General features: G+C 41.4%; 1 protein-coding gene across 1 annotated transcript in view; it reads right to left on the bottom strand.

Annotated features, from left to right (window-relative positions):
* Positions 1-25,745, bottom strand: part of LOC146866027 (cytochrome P450 1A1-like) — a 133,803-nt gene that overhangs the window by 17,340 nt on the left and 90,718 nt on the right. Inside the window, exon 6 of the mRNA XM_085633045.1 lies at positions 13,040-13,126. Coding sequence (XP_085489171.1) covers positions 13,040-13,126 — 87 coding nt within the window. The remainder of the gene's footprint in view (positions 1-13,039; positions 13,127-25,745) is intronic.

Raw genomic sequence — 25,745 nt, 5'->3', positions numbered from 1 at the left:
AAGTTCTTCAAACCAAAGAGCATCACCTTGAATTGAAAGTGGCCCTTGGGTTGGAAAATGCTGACCTCTCTTGTGCTCCTAGACTGAGGGTAATCTGCCAGTAACCCGAGGTCAAATTAAGTGTGCTCAGGTACTTTGCAGCCCCCATCCTGTCAACGAGCTCATCAGCTTTAGGTATGGGGGAGCGCAAGTCATGGTGACTGCATTCAAACCTCTGTTGTCCAGACAAAACCTCAATTCTTTCTTTATCCCTTTGGCATGGGCTTGGGCTCCAGTACTACTGGATTTGCCCATGGAATGTCAGACGGATCAATTACCCCAACATCCAAATCTTTGCTACTTAAACCTTAATGCTGGGTTTTGATCTGGTCAGACAACCTAACATGTTTGCCTTGTTTTCGACAGGTAGGGTGTCAACAGTGTCAACCTCATGGATATACCAAGTGGTGAGTCCAGGGGTCAGGGAGAAAAGTCCAGCAAACTGCTCCAATACTTGTCTGCAGTCTTTCTGCTGCTGGTCTGTCAATAGAGTAATACACCCTCCACTAACCCATTTTGTGCATTGGTGGAGAGGACGTCTGACAGACGCTCCTTCTCCCCCAACCCTTCTTCTGTGACCATGAGCATGGTCATGTCTGCCTTGTCTAGGTGAAGTTTCAATCTGTTGAAATGGAGTATCCTGTGGGGCCGTCTGGGGGTGCCAGAATCCACCAGGTAAGTGACCTCACCCTTTTTCAACCGGATGAGGGAGGGCCTAGTCCGCTTGTCCTAGAGGGCCTTGGGAGTCACATGCGCCAACACCCACACCAACTGCCCTTGATGGCACTCAGGCAAAGTAGCCTTCCGTTCATACCAGAGCTTAATAATCTCTTTGCTGGCCTCCAGATTGTTGCTTGCTCTCTTCATGCACTCTGCCATGTGAGATTGCAGGCCCAGCACATAAAACAGCAGAACTTGTTTGCACTCTTTGAGAGGCTTCTCCTGAGCTTTCTAACCAAACTCAATGGTTCTCTTACAGGATGGCCAAACAGAAACTCAAAATGGCTAACACCAACCCCTTTCTGTGGTGCCTCTCTGTAAGAAAATAGCAGGCATGGAAGGAGAACATGCCATTTCCTACTGAGCTTGTCAGAAAAGCCCATTATCATGCCCTTCAGGGTCTTATTGAATCTTTCCACCAGACCATTGGTCTGGGGATGATATGGGGTGGTGAACTTGTAAGTAACACCACATCGCCTTCGGATTGGTTGAAATAAAGTTAGTCACCCAGTCTGAGGAACACCTCCTAAGGAAAGCCCACTCTGGTGAAGATGCCAAGTAGGGCTCTGGCCACTGTGGGAGCAGTGACCATCTTGATGGGAATTGCTTCTGTGTATCTGGTGGCACGGTCCACTACCACCAATATATCGGTTCCAGACAGCAGCTGATGGGTCTAGGGGACCAACAATATCAATCCCCACCCTCTCAAAGGGAGTTCCAACCACTAGCAGTGGTATCAAGAAAGCCTAAGGCTTGCCCCCTGTCTTGCCATTGGCTTGACAGGTGCCACATGAACTGCAAAACCTATTTTACCTTGCCAGACATAAGGGGGCGATAGAAATAGTTGACCAGCCTGTTACAGGTCTTGGTCTGTCCCAAATGTCCATTTTTGGGAATGGATATCATTGCAAATACTTAATATGCAGGCACACGGTTTGTTAGCACTTGCACAAGTGGTCAATACCTTCACGTCATAACATTCATGATGGCAGCTATTTAAAAATATATGATGCACAGACGAAATATGCATAGTTTTCTTAGTAAGGGTCCCATATATAATTTGGTGTACTGAGTCATCTCCGTCTGCCTGGCATGGGACTTAATGTTCACCAGGCCAAGGCTACTCCACCAGCCAAATTCAGAGTTGATTGCCAAGCTGGCTACCATTTGTAAAAAAACTTGGCAAGAACCGTTGTCAATGCGGTTCCTGTCAATGCTTTTTAAAGTTTGTTGCACCACTTCGTCAACATGATGGAGGCATCCGTCAAATTGGGTGTTGATTTTTCTTTTTGAAAACAAAATGCCCCTCATGGATGTTATCTCCGATAGCAAGGGGGACATTAAACAGTTTTTACTGCCCTTTACTGCTATGGTTTTCTTGGTGATGACAGGCAGTGAAAACTGACCTTCATGTCCGCCCATCTACATTTGGTGGGCGGACATTAAGGTCAGTCTCTAACTGCCCATACTCTGTTAGGCCATCAGAAGGGTGCAACCATGGCGGAGACAGAGTAGGCTCCGCAATGGTTACACAAATGGTCCACCCACATCTAAATTCTGCGTGTGGACCATTATCTTGGCGATAAGGATACTCCACCATGACAGAGTATCTTTGCTGCCAATATCTAAATTGGAACCTAAGTATCGGACGTCAAACATGTTGTGAATGCTATTCCAAAGTATAGAAACCTTTTTCCCCTCTTCTTGCATAAATATATGGAACACTGAATCAATATCAAAGATGCATGTTGCAAAAAAAGGTAAATTTAAGCAAAATCATCTTAGCAAAACTCTCTCTGGATAATTAATTATGAACCATGCACATAGTCAAAAACACAGTATGAAGTGACTTGGGGGCATATGTATCAAACGATTTTTTAATCGCAAACGCTGCGATTCGCAAAATTACAGCGTTTGCGATTAAAAAATCGCTAATCGGGATGTATGAGGCAATATCCCATCGCAAAATTAAGGAATTGCTAATTTAGCGATTTCTTAATTTTGCATAAGCATTTAAGAAATCGCAAATTGCGATTTCTTAAATGATATGTAAAAAGCACCCAAGTTGTGCGAATTATCCTTAAGAAATCGCAAATTACCACCAACTTCTAGTTGGTGGTAATTTGCGATTTCCTTTCAAAATGCACTTTTTTGAATTTTACAAAGTGCCACGTGGCGCTCATACATGCCCTTAGGGCATGTTTGTGCGCCATATTCACACACATGCTCATTTCAGGGGTGCATCAGGGTGTCATCATGACACCCTTGCACCTATGAAATTATTCTCAAATAGCGATTAGCAAATTGCGAATCGCTATTTAAGAATTACTTCCCATTCATTCCTATGGGTCTCCTGGCCCATAGAAATGAATGGGCAGGTATTCCTTAATTGCGATTTCGCAATTTGCTAATCGCAATTAAGGAATTTTAAGAAATCGCAAAAATGTTGCTATTTTTTAAATACATCCCGTTTTGCTATTCTCAAATAGCGATTCTTTAAAAATCGCTATTTGAGAATCGCAAATGGTGATGTTGATACATATGCCCCTTGGTCCCAGTTCGCTGTTTACTATTACAACCAGGTGAATTGACTCTCTTAACAATGATAAACCCTCCTGAACAAATTTCAAACCAGGTTCAGACCCAGATGCCGCACTGAAATAGCTGCTCTACAAATTGTAGATGATATCCTAAATACACTAGATGCTGAAAATGAGTGCCTGCTGAAGATATTAAATCTATCTGCAGCACTCTATATCATCAACCACATCGCAATACTTATCCAGGAAGAGCATAAACAGCAAAGTACTTGATTTAACGTTTGGCAGACTGGTACTCATCACAAATGTGACAGATATTGCGTCTGCTTTATACATATGGGATAACGTACCCCCTGCGGGATATTATAAGTCATGTAAGAGTGCCATGACAATATAGAGGAACAAGGCCAAAGGCGGAGTTCCTTTATAAGGTATTAAACCTTGAGGTGACTTGCAATATACTTATCATGAACAGCAGGGGGTGCTTTATCCCATATAATACATGGTCACACCATCATCGTTCCCTCTAAGTAGAAACATGCAGAAAGAGTCTATCTTTTCTATAATTACCTAAGGAGTGCTAAAAATAAATATGTTGCACTACATATCTCCTTTGTGCATGTCACTGTAAGTTAGAAAAACATAGCAGAAGTAAGAAAAGCAAACTTTTGTTTTTCTTTAAACAGCTGCTTGAATTGTGCTGTGTGACATGACCTGCCTTTCTCCTCGGATCCTGGCAGCATGGATTGTGACATCAGAACCCAACTGTAATAAATTATTATAATTGAGTTCTGACCTCATTTTTTATTTTTTATAAATAGTGAAATAGTCCATGATAACAACATCTCCTATTTCACTATGTTTTGTTTAAATGTTATTAGTGGTCTTTATTAAATTCAAGAACAAAAACATGCATCGATCCCATCTACATATCCAAGTAGTATAGAAATCAATGGTGAATATGCAATAACCGTGTACATCACATAAGCAATTTCATAAGATCATCAAGCTCGAGGGTCAGTATCCAAGCGTCAGCATCTGAGGTTTGATGCAGTGTACAATTGTTGACAGCTTTGTAGCCTCACTGTAATACTGTTGAAAGGTTGGGCTGTGTATATCAGGAGTCTTCTGAAGTTATCACTCAACATCTCTCTGCCAGTGTGCGTATATAGCCAGGTAGGTCTCAAATGAGGCCCTGATATTTTTCGGCTGTCTGGCAGCGGGCATTAAGAGCCACTATTCTAGTAATTGTTCCTGACAGTATGCAATGTCCTTGATCCAACAGTCACTCTGAGGGTCAGTGATCATGATGGTAAGCTTGCATACACTGGGCAGAAGCTCTCCTACATACCCAATAACACCACCTCAGGCAGTATAGGCACTACAATAGCAGTATACTCCTAAATACATTCAAACACTCAAGTCTAATAATCCGCTAACCTCGGTCACTGCCAGGCAAGATGCAGAAAATGAGCAAAGTCTGCCCCACACCTGAGGCATCGTGTATCAACTGCAATGTACATTTTATGCAGCTGGAGGGCTGTATGGTAAAGCCTGTGCAAGAACTTGATATGTATGAGATGGAGCTTGTAACTTGGGGATAGTGCACCAGTCTGGGGCAGCAATACCTCCATTGTTGCTTAAGGATATCGGTGCTAAACTCCCTCTGTCACTCTGACTGCACCATGGGCTCAGCAACAGGGACAGTAGTCTGCAAAGTATAGTAGAGTTGTAGTATCAATCTCTTGGGGGAGGGTGATGCAAAGGCCAAATTCAATGGCTAGCGGGCTCTTGAGGAAAAGTAGCATGTGCCTGTCTACAGACACCTTGCATCCGGTAATATAGAAAGACATCAAGGGGTGTCCAGTCAACAGCTGGCTGTTGACTCACAACTAAATAAAGACCCACCCAGGATACAACCCCACGCCCCAATTGTCCCCAATTTCATGTGTGTTAGCTGCCGGCAGGCCTGTTCATCCGATGGGGGTGAGGAGTGGTAAGGCTGGATTTCACGCAAATTGTAGAACTGGTGAGTAAAGGGTAGGCAGTCAGGTTTTGCAGTTGAATCCATCCCACGCCCTCACCATGCACCTCACAGTATCGACACAGTATCGACATCGCAACATGGGCGCCTCGGAGAGGAGCAGACGACAGTCGTCAGGGGGAAGCATAATCTGTCGCCACCACCTTGTGCAGCAGGTGAAGTGCTGGGTGGAGACACTGTTGCACCTATTTGTAGAAGTAATAACGTTCGGAATCGGGTGCTCATATGCCACCCTGCTCAAAAAGCTTCTACTTCAGTTTGCTGATGACAGTCAGCTATATTTCAAAGTTTCCATTCCCACAGATATTCATTTTAAGTTCTATTCTGAAGAAATAACTAAATGGATGTCAGCCTTCTCTCTCAAACTAAATCCAAACTATAAACAAACTCTCTCCGCTACCAATCTAAAATGGCTCAATTCCCTTTGCCCATGGTGCATCACACCATCTCTAGTGAAAATCCTTAGTATCTGCATCAGATCAGATCTAACCTCAATCTGACGAAACACCACATCAGTATTCAACTAACTACACGGCTGAAGGAAAGTAAAATCTTCTATTTCTTCAGCAAATTTCAGGACTTCTGTTCAATCCCTTATCCTTCCACATATGAATGGAGACAAATCTCTCCTTGCCAGTCTACCAGAATTATAAGCTAAACCTCTCATAGCTGGTTCAAATGCTGCAACCCAGCTCGTCTTTAATGCAAAATTCAGACCATATTACCCGCTCCTTAAGCAAATAAATGTTCTACCTTTGGGAGCCTACATCAACTTGAAAATCACCTGCATCTCATTAAAGATGACACCAATTGGAGGAAAAAGCTTGAGGTATAAAAACCTACATGCAGGAGTTACAGATGACAGTAACAATGTAGCAGTTGATGCAGAGAAGCCAGTGCACCTTGAGGTTTGATTACAATACTCAGACTAGAGTCAGAAAGAAAAATAACCAAGAGGAACACTGAAATCCAGTAGGAAGGAATCTGTAAAGTAAGCAAGAGAAAAAACACACAGGAAGTGGAAAAAATGCAAAGAATATGCCGGCCAAAAAAAGCCAATACTCGAAGCGTTGCTATCTAACCAGTAATTTAGCCAGTAATTTCAATACCTAAAAACAGGAAATGGAATTCTACACACCATTGAAAGAAAAGGAAACCATGTTAAATTGGGAACTACCCAAAGAAGCACAACTGAAGACAGTCATGATGGTTTGGGACAAATAACCCTGAAACCCCACCCCAATCATGTCACCTAGCATCTCAGAACATGTTCCCGACAGAGTAATGCACCTGTCCTTACCCTCCACCCAGAGGCCATATGAAGATAAATGCTCAGCAGCGCATCCTTGCCTTCGCAGGCTCTGCAGTGACAAAGCTACCAGTGAACTTTCCAGCAAGTAAATGGAGTTTGATTTCTTTATACTCATAGCAACAGAGGTGTATCATGGACTGGGAGTTCTAACTATTTGTTGTTCTTTAGCTACATGTGGGCCCTGAAATTTAATAAACCAATTTTTCATGATTTAGCCTTTTGCTAAGTGATTCCATATCTAATTACCATGCAAGTATTCTGAGCATCTGTGTAATTAATTAGCATTTTTTGTAGCTTCTTCTTTAGAGATATGCTAAATAATAGCTCACCAATTTGTCGATTGAAGTTACGCCATCAAATTGTGTTTCATATATGTTATTAAATATACTGATCCTATTTGCTATCAATTTTTACTAAAAAATGTTCTTTCGTGTAATTTTTGATTATATTTAATTATAAATATATCACCTACTAACCAAAATTAGACTAAACTTCATCCAAAAATATCAATTGTGTGGCACTGATGGAGAACTGTTGTAAAACTGGATGTTCTTCAATAATGTATGGGATTTTTATACCTTTTGGTTTGAATCACACTTTTGAAACTTTTTTCTAGACTATTTTCTCGGAGTATCAAGGGCAGAATTTTCCCAATGATAACTGTAAATTTGCTTAGGATATTTTTGTTTTTCTACCCTCAAAGTTTCAGAAAAAATTGCATGATACTTAATGAAATATTTTACTGAGTGTTGCCATTTTGGTTTAAATGTTAGCATGTTTTCTTTTTTATATCAAGCTTTCCAGGCACTGCATGCTGCCTGGTAGCAAAAGACGTGTTGTGGGCTTACGAATATCTTAGTGGCTTATAGCACGCCCACTGCTTAACATTGGTTGGCTTTATTGTCACTCTCATTTGCTTGCTTCTTATTCAATGACTTTCTTTGTCTCAAAGCATCCATCTTGTGTCTTCCCCTGCCCTGGACCCAGTGCTTAAATTTGAGTTGGTGGTTTCCGGCACTTAATTATCATCATCGGTGCTTGTGACTGCCTGCCACAAGGTTGCGCTGTCTGGCAAAGTTAGAGATGACCACAACAACAGTTAATTATTAATTCAATATATATTAAAAAGGACTGCTGCCCAATCAATTCTTATAGCTTTGGGGGCCTGGAATAGTCCATATTTTCAGGCTTTCAGGAGTGTGATGGTTAGCAGTTGTGTTGTTACTATCATTGGCACCATAGTAGGGGCAATGTGTGGGGCAAGCTGGAGTTGCCTCCTGATGTGAGCCCTGGCATTTTATTATTATTTTTGTTTTCAAATTAAGCACTGCCTGGAGCATAGCATCTTTACCCTCTGGTTCACTCTCTTATTCCTTCTCTGCTCACATTTAGAGAACTACATTTTTTTTCTTTTTAGGACTGCATCTATTTTCCAGCTCTGTCCCTCATGTCCTACTCCCGTCACCAAGTAACTGTCCCCTGCACTTCACTTTGCTATCTCTAACTTCTTGCAAGCTGTCTCTTGTTAGAAATGGGGTCTCAAGTTGGCAGAGGTATGCACCCTGTCCAAGTAGAGACCACCACTCTAGTCAGGATAAGGTAGATACACACTAAAATATAACTTGCGCTCACTCTCTGATAGCTTGGCACAGAGCAGTCAGGCTTATCTAAAGAGGTAATGTATAATTTATTTGTGCAACACAACACACAGTAACATAATAGAATTACCACAAAAAGACTCCACACTGTTTTCGAAAAATAGACAATTTTATGAGAAAATCAAGAGCAAAATGACAGAAATCCAATGAGTAGAACAGGAGTTATGAGTTTTTAAAGAATATCCAAAAATATAGTGCTTTAGAGTCTTAAAGTGCTAATTCGGGATATCTGGTTGCACTTTACCGGAGTCAATCCAAAAGGTCACGCAGACCACGATGGAGCATAGGTTAAATACAGGGACAGCCTTCGCCCGCTAAAACAGTACTTTGGAGGGGGCTGCGTCGACGTCGAGGACAAGATGCAAGGAGAAGGGAGATGATGCACCGTCGCCGATCCGTGCACTCTGGAAAAATGTCGTCAAGCAGCACTGAAGGTGGGTGATGAGTCATCATCAGGTGAAATGCACCAGTTCTGACTGGCGCAACAGCGGCGATGCATCCTCATTGAGAGTTGCAGCAGAGAAAACCTCACGTCCAAGGGCCCAGGACTGAATAGGCACCACTTGGCAGGGCAGGACTCAAAGATGGCAGAGTCCAGGTGCTGTTGCAGGGTTGTATGTCCCTGAGACTTAATAACAGGGGGCAAGCCAGCATGCCCTTGGAGTCACTCTGGGTTCAAGTGAGATGGGTTGAGTTCTTTTCCTCACCAGGGTAGAGGGTTGCAGGCCGAAAGGCAGCACAGCAGAGTAGAAAAGAAGTTATTTCTGAGCAGCAGTCCAGCCGAGTGGCAGTTCTTGTAGCAGCACAGAAGTCCTCCTTACTGGCGGAGATCTTCACAGGTCCAATAGTGCCTGATTTTGTGGGGGTCAGGGACCCAGTACTTATAACCAGTTTTGCCTTTGAAGTGGGGCTGACTTCAAAGGAGGGTCTTTGAAGTGCATAAAGGTCCTTTCTCCTCAGCCCTGGATCCAGACTATTAGACGGGGGTAATCAGTCCTTTGTGTGGGGACTAGACACTGCCTATTCAGGTTTAATTGTCAGCCCCACCCTTCCTGTCCAGGAAGAGCTATTGGAATGCACATTAGTACTCAGATACACCTAACTATCTGGTGTTTGTGGCTGTCTAGAGGGAATGCCCACCCCAGACGTGTATTGTAGACAGGCTGCGGGCACCCAGAGCTGTAACAGCAGAAAAATGCCAACTTTCTAAAAGTGGTTTTTCTAAGACAGTAATGTCAATTCCAACTTAACCAGTAAAGAGAATTTATCATTACCATTCAGATACATAAACCATGACATAGCCACTCCATTTCAACCAGGAATTACAGGTTAAATGTGTAATAATGAATTCCCAACATTATCATATGAGAGGAGTAGGCCTTACAGTAGTGAAAAACAAATGTAGGTGTTTCTCACTACCAGAACATGCAAAACTTAAAAGTACAGGCCCTACCATTTACTTACAAAGCACCGTGCCCTATGGGCTACCTAGGGACTACCTTAGGCGTGACTTATGTGTAATAAAAGGGGTGTTTCAGCATAGGCAAAGGGCTTTAATTGCCAAGTCAGAGTCTCAGTAAAACTGCACACACAAGCTCTGCAGTGGCAGGCCTGAGACACGTTTAAAGGTCTACTTATGTGTGTGGCACAATCAGTGTTGTATGTCGACTAGTAGCATTGAGTTTACAGTCCCTGGGTAGAGGTAGTGCACTCTACTAGGGACTTATAGATAAATTAAATATGCCAAACAAGTGAAAACCAATTATACCAGGTTTAGAGAAGAGAGCACATGCACTTTAGCACTGGTTAGCAGTGGTATAGTGCTCAGAGTCCTAGAGCCAAGAAAAAGGAGGTCAGAAAAAGAGGAGGAGGAAGGCAAATGGTTATGGGATGACCTTTCAGAGAGGGCCATTTTCCAACAACTCTTGTGTGCTTCTCTTTTGCCAAATTCTCTGCCTACTGTGCTTTTTAATTTGTGTGCCTTTTCGCTGGCCCCTATGTTTCCCTTCCTCATGTTGTTCTGTTGCCCCCACACTCAATATCTTTGTTTTTTTTAAACTACTTTTTTGCATGGAGGACCAGCCAGCAAATTGCAGCCATCCCCACTGCCTAAAATAAAAGCAGTTTTGCACAACTGCGCTTTCATTTTTATTATTTTACAGATTCATCTCAAAATGGGGATTTAAAAATGACACCCATACATTTTGTAGATGCGCATGTATAATAAAGGATGCACGCAACGTCATCATGCATGAACCCGTCTACAAAATGATGAATCCACTGCAGCTGTGTTATTGTACTAGTTTTTCATAATCTGTTTTGGCCATGCTGCACAGCATCTTGCTGATGCTGTGCAACATCGCCAAAAGGCAATGGCAAAGTCAGTAGGTCCCACAGACGAAGCCTATTGGTTTTGCCAATGCTTGTTTCATGTTATTTCACTATATTATGAATATGCTCTGTCAATTTTAATAGAGTCACTTGCTTATATTTACTCTATATACAGTTTATGTGCTATAGCTACATGGGTTTGTAGAACATAATAGGCACACCAAATAGTTCTGATTGCATTGCATAGTCACTCTTTGTTCATTTTGAAGAGACATTAAGCACACCATTGTATTATTACATTTGATGTGCTATGGCCAGTGGCATAACAAATCTTCAGGGGGCCTCCCTGCAAGGTAAGGTGAGGGAGTCCCTTTTGCCCAGTCCCTCACTGCTTTGCTGCAGTTCTGAGTGTTTTTTTGCAGCTGGCCAGTCCAAGTGAGCCCCCTTTGAGTTGAATGCTGTGTACCCCCTCACCGCAGGGGCTGTGGGGGCATCCGGTAAGCCCATGGCTAGGGCTCATTTGCATATAAGTGTTCCCCATAGATATAAGGTAAATTATTCTACCTCTGCACATACTCGTATAATGGAACCCTCTTCCCAGACAAATAAACCAGAGAAAAGCAGCGCATGCTTCCACCCTATCCATGGCATGTGTTTTGTGCTCCAAAGTGAGGAGATGAGCGCAGTGGGACAGTTTGGGTCCTGGGACCAATAGATTTCAATACCAAGGAGGGAACAGTCACACCAATTACAAGGCTGCAAATACCACACGTTAGTGCGGGCATAGCAAACCATTTGCTGATATCTTTTTTTTAAGTAGGGGCCATAACACCAGTGCCTTGCATACCGAAGTCACCAATATGTAACATACACCCACAGAACAGTAGGTCACAATGTGACTCCATCTTTGTTTGAAGACGTGCTATTTTAAAAGAATTACAAGGTGGCTCACCTGTCATGTAGTTTGCACTTAAACACATAGGGCCGTATTACACATTATCATTGGGGGCAACGCATTATGTATTACGGCGCGGGCGCAGAGTCAAAGGAATTCCCTCATCTGCATAGGGCATGCCCCTATGCAAATGAGGGAACACCCTCTGAAGGTAGCACTGGCGCTTCAAGTGTGCCAGCGCTATAGGTATTATAGACGGGGACGCAAAAGCGTCTGCGCCCCCTTCTATAATACCAAAGTGCCCCGGAGGCGTGCAAAGCGGGCGCAAAAACCCAATGCACCCCCCGGTTACCTTCTGTAATACGGCCCATGGAGACTTAGCTTTATCATCGAATGGGTGACTTAGTTAAACTAATGAGGAGTTCAGGATGCTTCTTTCTCTGCCAGCAGCTACTTGTGTGACATAGTCAACAATGGATCTGGACACCAATTTCAAAATTAAAATACCAAAAGAGCCTTCAAGTGTGTGATAAATGATTGTAAGAATGCAAATGAGGATACTTACAGTTCTTCAAAACGTGCAGGTAAACTAAATAAGTCTGTAAGTTGTTGACCCAATTTCATATAATGAGAAGATGCTGCCAATAGAACACACAATCTCTAATGACCCCATGCAGGATTCAGGTTTAACCCATTGGGTCTCATTAACAAGACTTTCTACAAAGAGGGTACCCTCTTCACATACTTCGGAAAAATCAAGCACGATTCCCCATAAATACAAAAACAAATACTCAACTTTACAACAATATACATAAAAAAACGTTTTATACGATACATGAGTTAGAATTATCTTTAGACATGTTTCTAGTCACCAGAACCATCTCATTTGGGAACTATTAGTTTATATTGCTGGGTTAGACATTTTGTTAAAACTCAACTTTTCTTTTCAACAGCATTCTACACTGGGTCTTAATTTCTGCGATTGACAGTGTTTTGTTTTTTGGAATACAGCACCATGACCATCAAGAGTCAAAACTAAAATATTGAATCAACTCTACAATGTGCACTATAGACGGCTCAACCACTCAATGACTCACTCACAGACCCACCTACTAATTCAGAAAAGGTCTGAATAGCCCCAGAGGAAAATGCTAAACTGAGCAGGAAAAAGCTTCATTGGATACACTAATACATCTACAGATTTATGAAATTTGAAGTCATCGATCTACAACTAGACATACATTTTATTTGTTGTATGTGTTGCAAAAGGTACGTTTATTCCATTGGTCTATAAATGTTTTTGGTCATTTTTTTTAAACGGAGAGCTTATTTCTGTGTCACAAAACGTGACATAGAATCTGCCAAAACATCCACATTAGTTTGAAACAAATTCTGACAATCGTTAATCTAGACTCTCTTCGATGCACACACACATCATAGAAGAAGATGTATTTTTAATTCACTCAATGTGTTTTTAGAAACAGAATAGGCTGTACTTACGGATCATGATTTACTTGATACTGGTTGACAAAAACACATGTATCTTTGGGGATGAAGTAACCATTCAAATTAACGTCTGAAGTCGTACTGAAACATTAAAAAATACTACATCAATATGTGTAAGAACATTAACACTGTGTTACTTTCAAATTGTCTCGAGCTGAATATTGATCATCAGAAAAGAAGGAAACATTTTCCCATAAAATATTTTTGGCGCCACAAATACTTAAGCAACTTTTTTTCAACTTCTATTCAGATTTAGCTTTGCAGAATACGTTATGATAAAGGACATCATGCACAAAAAGATGACAAAACAATATTGTGGCCAATTGTCTGTTATCTATCTATTGTCCTTAATTCTCAATGAAACCTAAAAGTTGCAAGATCATGTAATATATCTCTAGTTTTACAACAGACAGGTACTATTTTGGTAGCAACTTAAATATGTTTATATATCATTGGATCCACCAGTCACCCAAGTGACATGTTGTGTATGCTATCAGCTTTAGGTACTTGTGCAACACAAGTCAGAATCCCTCATCCCCCTTGCTATCCTCCAATGCCTACTGATTAGCCTTTCCTTTTACACAGAGAGCAAGATGTTATGTTATGTGAATTTGTAGGGCACAGCTAATTACTCATGAGGGTGTCCAGGCACTCAGTAGGGCAGGCCGGATGGGGGGGGGGGGAGATCATGTCCATTTTGTCTGGAAGAGCCAAGTCTCAAGGTTCATTTGGAAGTCCATGTCGGAGGGGGAGGTTCTGAGGTGTTCCAGTTCTTGGCAGTGAGGTATGAGAAAGAGCGTCCTCAACTTCTCATCTTCTTGAAGTGAGGCACATGTGCTCTTGCCTGGGTAACAGATCGAAGGTTTCTGGAGGTTGAGGTAAGCTGGACTGGTGCTGTGGAGGGCTTTGTAGGCATGGGTGAGTAGCTTGAACTTGCATCTCTCCTGGACTGGGACCCAATGGAGACTGTGGGGTGTGGAGAGATGTGGTTATTTTGCAGGATGCTAGGGATGAGTCCGGCGGTGGCGTTCTGGGTGGTTTGGCGTTGGCGTAGGATATGGGGTGGGATTCCGATGTAGGGGATGTTTCTGTAATCAAGTCTACTTGTGATAAGAGCCTGGGTGACTGTTTGTCTGGTGTTCAGTGGGATCCACCTAAAAACCTTGCATAGCATTTACAGGATGTGGAAGCATGATGAAGAGAGGGTGTTGATCTGTCTGCTCATGAAGAAGTTGGTGTCCAGGATGATCCTGAGGTTCTTTGCATGGTCCGCAGGGGTGGGTGGGCAAATTCAGAGTGCCACCAGGAGGTGTCTCAGAGGGAGTGGTTGTTGCTGAAGATTAGGACTTTGGTTTTGTCTGTGTTGAGCTTAAGGAAGTTATTTTTCATCCAAGCATGCAGTTTGCAAAGTTTGATTTGGCAGTTCTGGTTGAGCCGGTAAGGGAAAGGATCTTATCTAGGCATATCTAGGCTTTTGTGCTGATATCATGAAATAGAGAAGAGAAGGTCAATGCACGTATACAACCCTCCTGTAAACAAATCATATATCACATACAAGTAGGGTGCTTGCAAAGAAAATCACAGATATATGGAGACTACCATGTCCTAAATTACCAGAGGGGTTATCCGTTATCACTAAATTCAGTGAGTGTCAAATTAAAAAGGGAAGGCCATCCTTAATGTAAAACATACATAATAGTGTCATGCTTCATCATCGGCAACCTCTCCCCACCCTGGTAAGATGGTACTACCAGGGCGGACGCGACCTCCACGAAGACTGGGCAGTAGGAAGGATTTCTTACAAAAAGCTTACTGGACAGACGGGATCCAGAAAATCTAAAAATACCTCAAAGTTCCTCGGTTATCACCTTCATTTGTCCTTAAAGTTCCTCGGTTATCACCTTTATTTGTGAGGACTTTGGGTAGGACTAAAAACACTTAGCTCAGCAGGTAGGGAGAGCGCAATGGCTCAAACCCGTCTGCAGGTCACCAACATGTTTCTGCCCTCAATAATTAGCCAAACTGGTCTGGGGCATTAGTCAGGACTCAAGGATCCCTAGGCTCAGTTTATCCTTTCTGGTAATGCAGGTGCATCACCGAACAACATAATCACCCAAGTGAGTCCTACCTGTGTTTTTTACCATATGATTATCGTGGAAAACCCTATACTTAAGGGGATACATGTAGGCTGGTCAGGGAGGGGGTGGTGTCCTTTGTAGTCACACTTGCATCAAAAGGTTCCCCACTCCAATGAACCTAATTTTTTCCGCTCCATGCCGCTGGTTTATTGAGCACTGGTTATGAGTTTGGGGGTCCGGTTTTTGCACAAGCAGTACAGAGTGCATGTATTTATTGAGAACCAGTCATGCTCTTTTGTAAAACGCTTTGGGAGAAAGTTTTATTTGTACTATAGAGGTTGCACATGTTTGAACATTGCATATTGAACATGGGGGCACAATACTGAGACACATTTGTTGGTGTTTTTCAAAATGTTTAGTAGTGTACATTTATAACATGTGGGTTTACTCTGATTTTACTTTGTAGTTACCACTGAGGAAGGGCAGCACTTGCACGAAAAGCATTGGGATTAAATTATCCACGTTGGATTGTACGAAATTTTGAACCTCTGTGTATCACATGAGTAAAGTCAGGCAGGCACTCGAACTTTAGCGGATAATGGAAACAAAAACATTTTCAAATGCTCTGTTCACTTTTTTACTGCTGAAACAAATGTGATTAAAAATGGACGGAAAAGTTTGAACTTCATTGGATGGTTTACATATACTTCAGCTGTGCATCCTAGTTTGGGGTGCCTGATGTGGCTCCAGCTTTTTGGGAGCTACATTAAAGCACATGGACGGAGCGCATTCCAAGATGACACACACCTATTACTGCCTTGGCAATTGAAACAACATTGAAGAATATCATATGATGGCGTTCATTCTACCGTTTCAGATACTTATTGTTCTTCACCATTCGGCACATACAACTGTGAGCTCACATTGGTTATTCACTTTTTCTTTTTCAGAAAGCCTTACTGAAGAAAAGTGTGATTACACATACATTATTGGTTATTCAATCTATGGAGAACACTTGTAAAAATGCATTTTGAGGATGCTTACTTTTTGCCAGTGCCAATTAATGTACCAATTAAAAAACACACACCGGGAAGGCTCCTTTAGGTCACAAGTAGCCCTTCCCTGTTATAAAACAACCATTTTATTTTCACTTATCCTAAGCATGGGGCATTCTTTTTACTCTTTTTACCCTTCTTCAGGAGATCTTTTTTCAACATCTTTTCTTCATGGTGGAATACAAATTTCCTTTGAATCACAAAGTCACACGGTGATCCTTTTGTCGGTAACAACACCCTATTTTTTAAAAAAATATATGTAGTAATAATAACTTTATGACAAAATGGTTTAATGTTTTTTGTTTCATATAGCCTTGAAAACGCCGTAGGCTTGCATGCCTTTACAGGGTGAAACATGTGTTGGCTATAACGTACATAACAATGTAATTTTGGATCAATAATAAAAACACTGAAACAGGACCACACTTTTGCACGGACAGTATCCTTTCAAATGACAATAAAATCTTTGGAGGACATTTTCTCTTTGCATTATCCAGTTTTGAAGCAGCTTCTTCTCAACACAGTTTAAGAAAACCCTTACCAAAAAGCATTATGACATTACTAGGTCCAGTAGCGGCTCCTCGTGGGAGTGCTGCGGGGCAGTGAGGCGGGGCGGGGGAGGGACAGGGTGGGGGTTAGTAAACTCCGGCTTACGGCCAAACTGAGTTTATTAAATAAATAAAACAAATTACATTGTGCGCGCTGCATTGCCAATCGGCAATGCAGCACACGCAATGTGATTCGTTTTAGTTATTTATTTAATAAACTCCGATCAGCCGTAAGCTGGAGTTTACTAACCCCCACACTGTGGATTCAATATTGCCTTACTAGGGTACACCCATCAGAATAGGAATACATTTATGGGCCTCTCTGTTTTTTGTAAACCGATAATTAAGATTCGGTCGGTCTGTGTTTGTACTGCTCATTGTTATACTTTTTAAGATCTTGACTACTAATTTGTTTCTGTACGTCAGGGCATCAGTCTTCAGATGCACACCACAAGGTTAAGTTATTATATATAAGAATGTAATAGGCCTGCTATGCATTTTTTAAATCTACACACTTTTTGTTTTGGACCCAGAAGGCCCTATGAATTGGAAAGTAATTTAAAATATATGACACTGTATTCAAATGCAAGATCTTAATTTCTCAAAAATATATTGGCTCTGTGAGCCAAATACTTGTGGCACACCTTTGTGGAATCACATCCTTTTTATTCAACATTTTCAATACATTTTGAAAGAATATTAGCAAAATCATCACATCCAATATATATTATTCCAAATATCCTTAAGTTTCTCAAACAGCCCCTCACAGATTTTTGGGCAAGAGGTCCTTTCTTGAGGAGGTATGAATTGTATTTAATAAAGAAATAATGATGAATCTTCAAAAATCATATCAAACTTGATATAGCCTGATAATACCTTATGTTACCTAGTTCCAATGAAATAAACGTGAGGTTCCATTTCACTTGACTTATGCCACTGCCTCAGTTTTCTTTTTCAGGCTTGGACAACCTCCTGACTGGAAAGAAAATGGTTTTGATAGCGAAGGGCACAATATTTTAATTATGTTTATCATCATTTTTGTCTATCTTTTAAAACCAACAGCCTTTGTATTTGAAGATTCTCTATCCACCAGCACTCTTTACAGCAGTGTGCAGGGTAGGCTGCCTATTCATGGTATTGATCATATCACGTCACATACTTGCACGTGTAACTGTGCAACATGGTAGCCATCTATTACGGAATGTCTTGATACCGTAGACTTTTGATTCTTTATCTGAATGTTATATTTATGTTCAAAGTTCTTCATTTTCAGGAGTCTTGAGGTCTGCCTGACAAAGATTGCAAGGGCATATTGAACACATTGAATAAAAAGGATGTTATTCCACAAATGTGTGCCACAAATATTTCTCATATTAGAGGGTAAGGATGCCCATATGATGGTAAAGTTGCAGCCATCAAGAAGTGGATTTGTATAGTTGGATTGCTGTGTTGAAGATAGTGGTTATTTCACCAATTTTAGTTGTGCATCCTCCTAAAGACACTACTATATAATTAAGAACTCTTCTGGCACTTGTGGCCCAGTACCCCCAATCCAAATCAGTCTTTCTTGCAACTGTCTGGCTGATTTGCTCTGAAAGCAAATATCATAACATGACTCCAGTCGAGTGAGCTCCACTGGCTCTCCCATTCACTTCAGAATTCAATTCAAAATCGGATGCATCACCCATCCATCTCAAGTCCCCTCCAAATCTTACCTCACAGCTCTCCTTATCATTAGGGATGGACAATGAATTCCACTCCTCTGGCGGAGTTGGTGGAGTTGTGGTAACGCCGACTTCAAGCCAAACTCCGCCAATGACCGCTTCGCTAAGATTAGAGATTTTTCTCATGCACGGCTCGCCAACAGTAAGTTGATGAGCGAGAATTGCCATCCCCTAGCATGAATTTTGGGCTGTGGAAGGGTATCAGGGGAGATTTTTCCAACATGGGCTGTGGCGACAGCTCGTGGTAAAAATGTTGAAACTCAAGTAAAAAATCTACATGAGTGGCAGCAAAATCAACTTGAGCATCAGCGCCCTTTGGCATGCCGCTTGCACTGATATTTCAGTGCATACCAAGCTCCTGGCATTAAAATCAGTGCAAGCAGCGCAACGTGCTGATTTCCGCCCTTTCGCAGAACTCTGCGGAATCTCGTGGTGTTTTCATGCAACTCCGCAGAATTCCACGGAGTAAAACTCCGTGAGTTCTGCACACCCAACTCATTATCGTTGGCCAAGAGAGAAGACTTTGGAGACAAAACTGTCTTCTTTTGAAAACTCCTGCCTTGAGCACGTTACTAGAAATAAAATATTTGTATTCATTAGCTGCAACCAGCTTCCAGAAATCCTTTCTTATGTCCATCAGAAACCAATTGGGCTTACCTTCAGGAAATGTGAACATTTCCACCTTTTACACATTCATCTCAACTAAATCCAACAATCACCATTGTCAGTCGCCTTCTCTACTCATGGCACATCTGTTATGCTCTTGTTGTTCTCTCCTCCTTGGCACTACTACTACTGGTTATTCTGTATTTCATCTCTGATTTGATATTTGTACTTTTGTAGTTATTCTCTAAAGTACACTTACACCTTCCTATTAAAGCAGCACTATAACAAATTGCAAATATATAAATAAGTACATTACACCCAGCCCTCTCCTCATGTGGGACTTTTTTTCAACTGGTTCACCTTGTTAATTCAATTAAACCTCTCCTCCTATGGTACTTAGCCAGGCGTCTAAGCAAAGAGTAGCAAGGTTAAGGGCATCTTCATGTGGTGTCAAACATGTTTGGTCCCTTAAGCAGAAATCTTCCTCCTGTGGACTCCAATCACCCCAGCATAAACCTGACTCATCCGATGAAGAGATAAGTATCAACCTTTCTACCATCTATGTGTGACTGATACCTCTGAGTAGGTGTACTTCAGGTAGCCACATTAACATTCTTCCGTTTAGTTCTTGTGAGTGTATCTAATGCCTGCCCTAAATTTGCTTCTGGGTGGGTCTCTGAAATATAGTACTGTGGTGTGTAGCTCCCATTCCTTGATTCCCCTAGTCCTACATCTGATTAGGCCTCTCAGACCTACTTCTATAGTGTCAAGCTCACCTCCAGGTTTGCTCTAACTCCACTTCTGCATGAGCCTCTCAGACCTACTGTTATATTGTTTAACTCCTTTCCCTCAGTTATCCTAACTCCTAACTCTGCTTCTGGGACCTACCATAGAAGTGTCTAGTTCCTCTCACGAGTTCCCCTAACTTGTTTCTGGGTAGGCTCTTAGACCAACTATTTTAGTGTTAGAGCCACTCTTCTCAAGATGATATAACATTGATTCTATCTGGTCCTCTCAGGCTTACTACAATAGTGTGTAGCTTGTTTTCTGGGGTTGCCTAATCTGATGTTGGTGGGTCTCTGAGATCTACTACTATAGCATATAAATCTCTTGCTTTATTGCCCTAGCTCTACCTCTGAGTAAGACTCTCAGACCAAATATTGTTGCCCACTGGGCAAGTCCTAGAGACCTCTGGTTTCCAGGGATATCCTTGGGTTACCCAAGTTAATAATTCTGTCTTTGGTATTGTTATAATATCCAGAACAAATTGCCCATCTTATTAGTCCCAGCAAACTGCCTGAGCATAATCAATGGTTAAGAAACAATGGGTCATGTGCTTAACAAAACTGCCAACATTCTTGCAAATGAGAATGCTCAAAGTTATCCTCCATTATGCATGAATAGATTTCTAATTTCTTTCTGTCCCGCCCTCACTCATACCCATCATCCTTCTATTCCACCCCTAACCCAACAACTTCCTTCTTTCCCTATCACTCCATCTAAACAATTTCTCCTGTGCCAACCTCCATCTTCATGTCTCCCTGAAGGCAAACTGATCACCATGTTCCCAACCTCTAATTTGTCTCAAATCACTCTTGGTTGTTGTTCAAGTCTATCCATATGCTTCAAGTCTCTCTTTCCCCAACTACATATACACCTCTCTCAACTAACTCCTTTTTCTCTCCTGTGCTCTGTCTCCCACTACAAATCCCAAAAGCAACTGTTTGTTGACCACTTTCCAGCTTCCCTCATGTATAGCCACAACATTTATCATGAAGATACAGAACTGGTCTAGCAGTAGAATGTCCTAGGGAATTGTAGCCTACTCATCTTCTACCCTAACTCTGTCTTTTCATATTGCTAAACCCTCTTCCTAACATCCCTTGTAATGCCAATATCTTTCCCTATCACTCCTCTATCCACTCTCCTCACAGCAATTCCGGTGTATATGCCTCTACCCTCCCTTCTCTCCAAACCAAGTAACTTTGCTAATTAGAATACTGGAGCAACTCAAAGAACCATGTAACAGATCACCCCATTGTAAATTCCAACATGGGATTCCAAAGGGAAAAACATCTGGTCCTTGCCTAATTTTGTACTATCTCACACACTAGAATTGTGCAAGTATCAATCAGATGAATCTTTAAAAGACATGGTCACAGATATGCCTACAAAGAGACCTATAATAAAATCCAATGATAAGGCCAACATTTGGTCCCTAAAAGAACTTCAGCATTCGACAGGATTCGACTAGCCACTGCCCAAATATAATTCAAACCAACTACCAAGCAAGCTAGTAAATGTGAGATCTCTAACTTAAATCATTAAGCATATCTGAGTTATCAGCAGACTTCAAACTTGACATACTTTTCATCGCTGATATGTTGCTTGATGTTCACCTTCTGTGCAAAGAAATTCCCAAAGGGGACGTAATACACAACCCTCTTCAGGAATTGCCCTTATCTTAAGGACAAACAGTGATCAATAGAAATACCATACCCACATCAAGGATTTCTCCATTTTGAAAAATGAATCAATGCTAGACCAAAACTGTCTGTGTGCAACATTCTTAGCCTCATTCCTCTTCATTTATTTCTCATGCTCACACAACAATTGTACAGACTCAGTTCTGGACAAAATAACTGTAGCTACTTTGGATAACACAAACCTGTGAAAACTAGGGTATTCAAATAGCTGGCTTGACAATCTAGCCCTACGCCAGACCTCTTTGCCTTCTAACATTAAAGCACCCGCTTCTACCAATTGGTCTGGAATCAAACCCATTCAGCCTGCACCAACTTGATGCTATATTCAAACTAATAGGTTTATTCTTGCTCACTGGCTGGAAAAATCCCCATTACATAGAATACTTATCAGACCATCCATTTCTCACTGAACATTAACACAGCAACTAACGATTCTATAAGCAGTAATATATTCATACCTATTAGATCTTACAAGAATTTCAGTGTAAACTCATTCCAAGAATCCTTTTCCACCTCCCAAAAACTGTGACTGGAAATATCTGTGAAACAACTCCATCAGTGGTTAACCTAGGCCTTTGACTTGGTGACCCTTCTGAAAATTATATGCCTGAGACATAACAGGACAAACAGCTAGTTCATCTACAATGTAAAAGTACAGAAAACAAATGCCAGATCTTGAAAGACTTTGGAGGTATCCACTCAACCTAATTGATACAAAGTAGCTTCAAAAGTGAAACAGAATCAACCACACCTCCATCAAAAATGCCAAAGGCTGCCACTAAACACAGCACATCTCGGAGACTTCATAAACATAAAGAGCTCTTCAGAATGATCAATGAATTATGGAACCTGAATTGGATATTAGTACATAAAAACACTGCTGGAACTCTGTGATACCTTAGCAAAACATTTCCACAAAAAAGCCTCTACCATCAAAGCTTATTTCCATTCAGAACCAAGCATCATCCACTCAAAATCTCCCCTACCAAATCAGGCTACTCTGAGTCCTCAACCCACACTGTGCCTATTAAACCTACTGACATAAAAAGAAACTGCTTAAAGACATAAACATGACTGGTTCTGCCACTGGCCTTCAACTGTCAAACATTTTTAAGTCAATACTACTTGACTTCCCTGCTGCATATGGACTAGAGAAACTCCTCCCTAACAAACCTGTCCTAAAGAAACAGTGATTTGACCCAAGCTGACCGAGCTAACTACAGACTTAGAGTGCAGGCGCCTTTCTAAGGCAAACTCATTGAAAAGGCGGCGTTTGTCAGATAGCCACTTTCATTGAACTTAACGATTTTCAGTCAGACCGAATGGGTTCACACTATGGAAACAACATACCAGCAGTAGTCTCAAATTGAGACAATCTTGAAATCTCTGTCAACAACAATGGGGTTGCTGCTCCATGATTACTGGACCTATTATTACGTTCTGATGCAGGGTGACCCACTAGCTACCAGATCTAATGCTATATGACGGTGGGATACAAGGGCATGCTACTGAACTAGATAAAAATCTACCTCACAGTACTAGCCCCAAATTGTCTTTCATCCTTTTCTAGTTCAGCAAGTGTTTCCAAGGGCTATAAGATCACATCTCTACTCTTCAGCATTTGCCTACTCCCTCATCTGGAACATGTGAATTTGTTTAACCACACCTACTACAACTAAGCGTATGACACTAAAATCATTTTAAACATCAAAAAGCCCTCACTGGTCAGATCTTCAAGCATCTGGGGATTCTTATTAACTGTGGATCAATGGATACTAGAGAATCATTTCAAGCTGAATTCTTCAAAAACAGAAATACTCACATGTAGCTACATATCCCCTTGACCCAGAATATGAGTCGGACAGCTATCACTTTGACTGAAGTAAAAAACCTTGTAGCGATTAAGGACTCTAACAACTCTCTTCAATCCCAAAGTGACTAGTGACTCATTTGACACAAGGAGACCCCTAAAGGGAAATTGGGTGTAAAGGGTTTCTCGAAGCGCACATAAAGTATTCACACTAAAGTAAATGAACAAAGCATATTATGTACGGTGCATCCAAAAAGAGAGGAAACACCCTGACCTCCCAAGTTAAATCCTAGGATTAGAAAGACAATTACAGTTTTTTCGGAGCACACGTAAATCAATCAAAACAAATTATTACAGAATAATACACATAAGAGGAATTAATTTCTTGTTCTTCTTCCTTTAATATTCATTGGTCTTCTCATTCTTTACTTTTCTGAGTCTTATGACTGAACCATGCCTGAGCCAACGCGTTTCGTCGATAATGGCCTACGACTTTTTCAAGGCATGGTTCAGTCATAAGACTCAGAAAAGTAAAGAATGAGAAGACCAATGAATATTAAAGGAAGAAGAACAAGAAATTAATTCCTCTTCTGTGTATTATTCTGTAATAATTTGTTTTGATTGACTTACGTGTGCTCCGAAAAAACTGTAATTGTCTTTCTAATATAAGGAGAATCCTACTTACCTCTACCTGGGTTTCTTATATATAGCTCTAGTATGGGTCTCTCTAATTTGAGTAATAGAAAGACTGGACTATGTCAATAGACTGTAGATTGTTCTGAATAAAAACTCAAGTTGCAAACTACAATAAATTCTGAAACAGAAGGGGTCACATTGCTCCTGCAATCAAAGTGCTACACTGGGCAGAAGTATATCTTTCAAAAACCTCTTTTGTACACAATGGGTAGCTGCTTTCCAGTACCAACATGCAAACTATAGAAAAAATGTCAAAGAAACTCAAATCCATGAAACATTATTTGTAATTTTGAAGAGCGAAAACGTCATAGCCATTTGCATAACATAGGAGTCAAGTACCTGTAAAGCCACAACCCTTATTGATTTGTTTATACTGCTTCTGAAGCTATCCTCACACCTATTGTCTTCACTTAAATGTACACTTTCATCGCTTTCCACTAGAAGTGTAAAATGTGATCACTCACTGATGCATTATCCTACTTGCAAACTCTCAGGACATCACACATGGCACTAATATAGAACATGGCTACCAACACCGTTCTCTCATTCAGGCACCTCAGATCCAGAACCATTGACCTTGTCTGCAGAGCACTTTGAACTTCAACAACCATTTTGGTCTTCCAAGGAACTACCACATGTGCTATACTGTGAGAGAGCTCTCAGCACACTTTGAATCTGGGTATGGGAGGTGGTGGAATAACTGAGGCAGATTAAAAGGTAGTGGAGGTAAGGAACCAGAGGCCTGGGAGCAGAGGAGGATTCATAGAGGGCTGGCACTGGTTGTAGAATGTTTTACCTGCAAAAGCTCTCAAAATGAAAATTAGGCCAACAGTCCATCATAGGTGTGTCATTCTTGTTCCCCTCTTTGCTATGTCTTTGTAGTGGATTGCCTCATGCCTCTGTACCCACCTGATATCCAACAGAGAATTCTCATTTTTTCACAATGTGACTCTCATCCTGTCCCTTTTTCAAATTTACCAGTGTCCTTTACCTCACTGTCATGGTTTTAAATGTCCTAACTCTCACCTTCTCTTGTAGCCTCAGTAGTCATGTTCTTCTTTCCATGACATTGCCACTAAGATGTCTGCTTTGTCCATGGCATTCTCATTGCCCACAGAGTCAAGACCTTGTTTCTCATTCTCCAGAATCCCGTCCATCTACTTCTACATTTTTGCCTAAGATTGCATTTCCAATCCTGTCACTCTTTTCACCATTGACTTCAGAATCCTCCTTTTCTCATATTCATTGCCTCTGCAGTCCTATGCCACTATTCCATTGCTAAAAATGCCTGTCCCTCTTTGTCATTGCTCCTACAGTCCTGTGATTCACATTTTCATATTGCATCTAGTCTTTATTATGCTTCCCTTTCTCCTTGTTTCTAGTCATTTGCCTCTTTTTGTTACATCAATTTTCTTCTTTTATGCAACTTCCTTTTTGGCCCTATACCTATCTAGTTTAACTGTATTTCTCATTTAGGCATGGTTCCCTGTACCTTGCCTTACTCTGGCACAGCTGCAGCTCCCAGCTCTAAAAAGTGATCAGCCATTGGCGAACAGGACCCTTTAGGTGGCTTCTGCTATGTGGTGCAGATAGTCATAGCTCCGGCCATTATTGTTGCGGGGACGGAATGTCTGTTGCAGTAAAAGCGCTAGTGAAACAGCCAAGTTGATGGGTGGGCGCATTCAAGACGCCATATA

This window comes from Triturus cristatus, chromosome 2_1 (assembly GCF_964204655.1).
Source record: "Triturus cristatus chromosome 2_1, aTriCri1.1, whole genome shotgun sequence".
Lineage (NCBI taxonomy): Eukaryota > Metazoa > Chordata > Amphibia > Caudata > Salamandridae > Triturus > Triturus cristatus.
The sequence above is the reverse complement of the archived record's forward strand: the minus strand, read 5'-3'. Positions and strand labels throughout refer to the sequence as shown.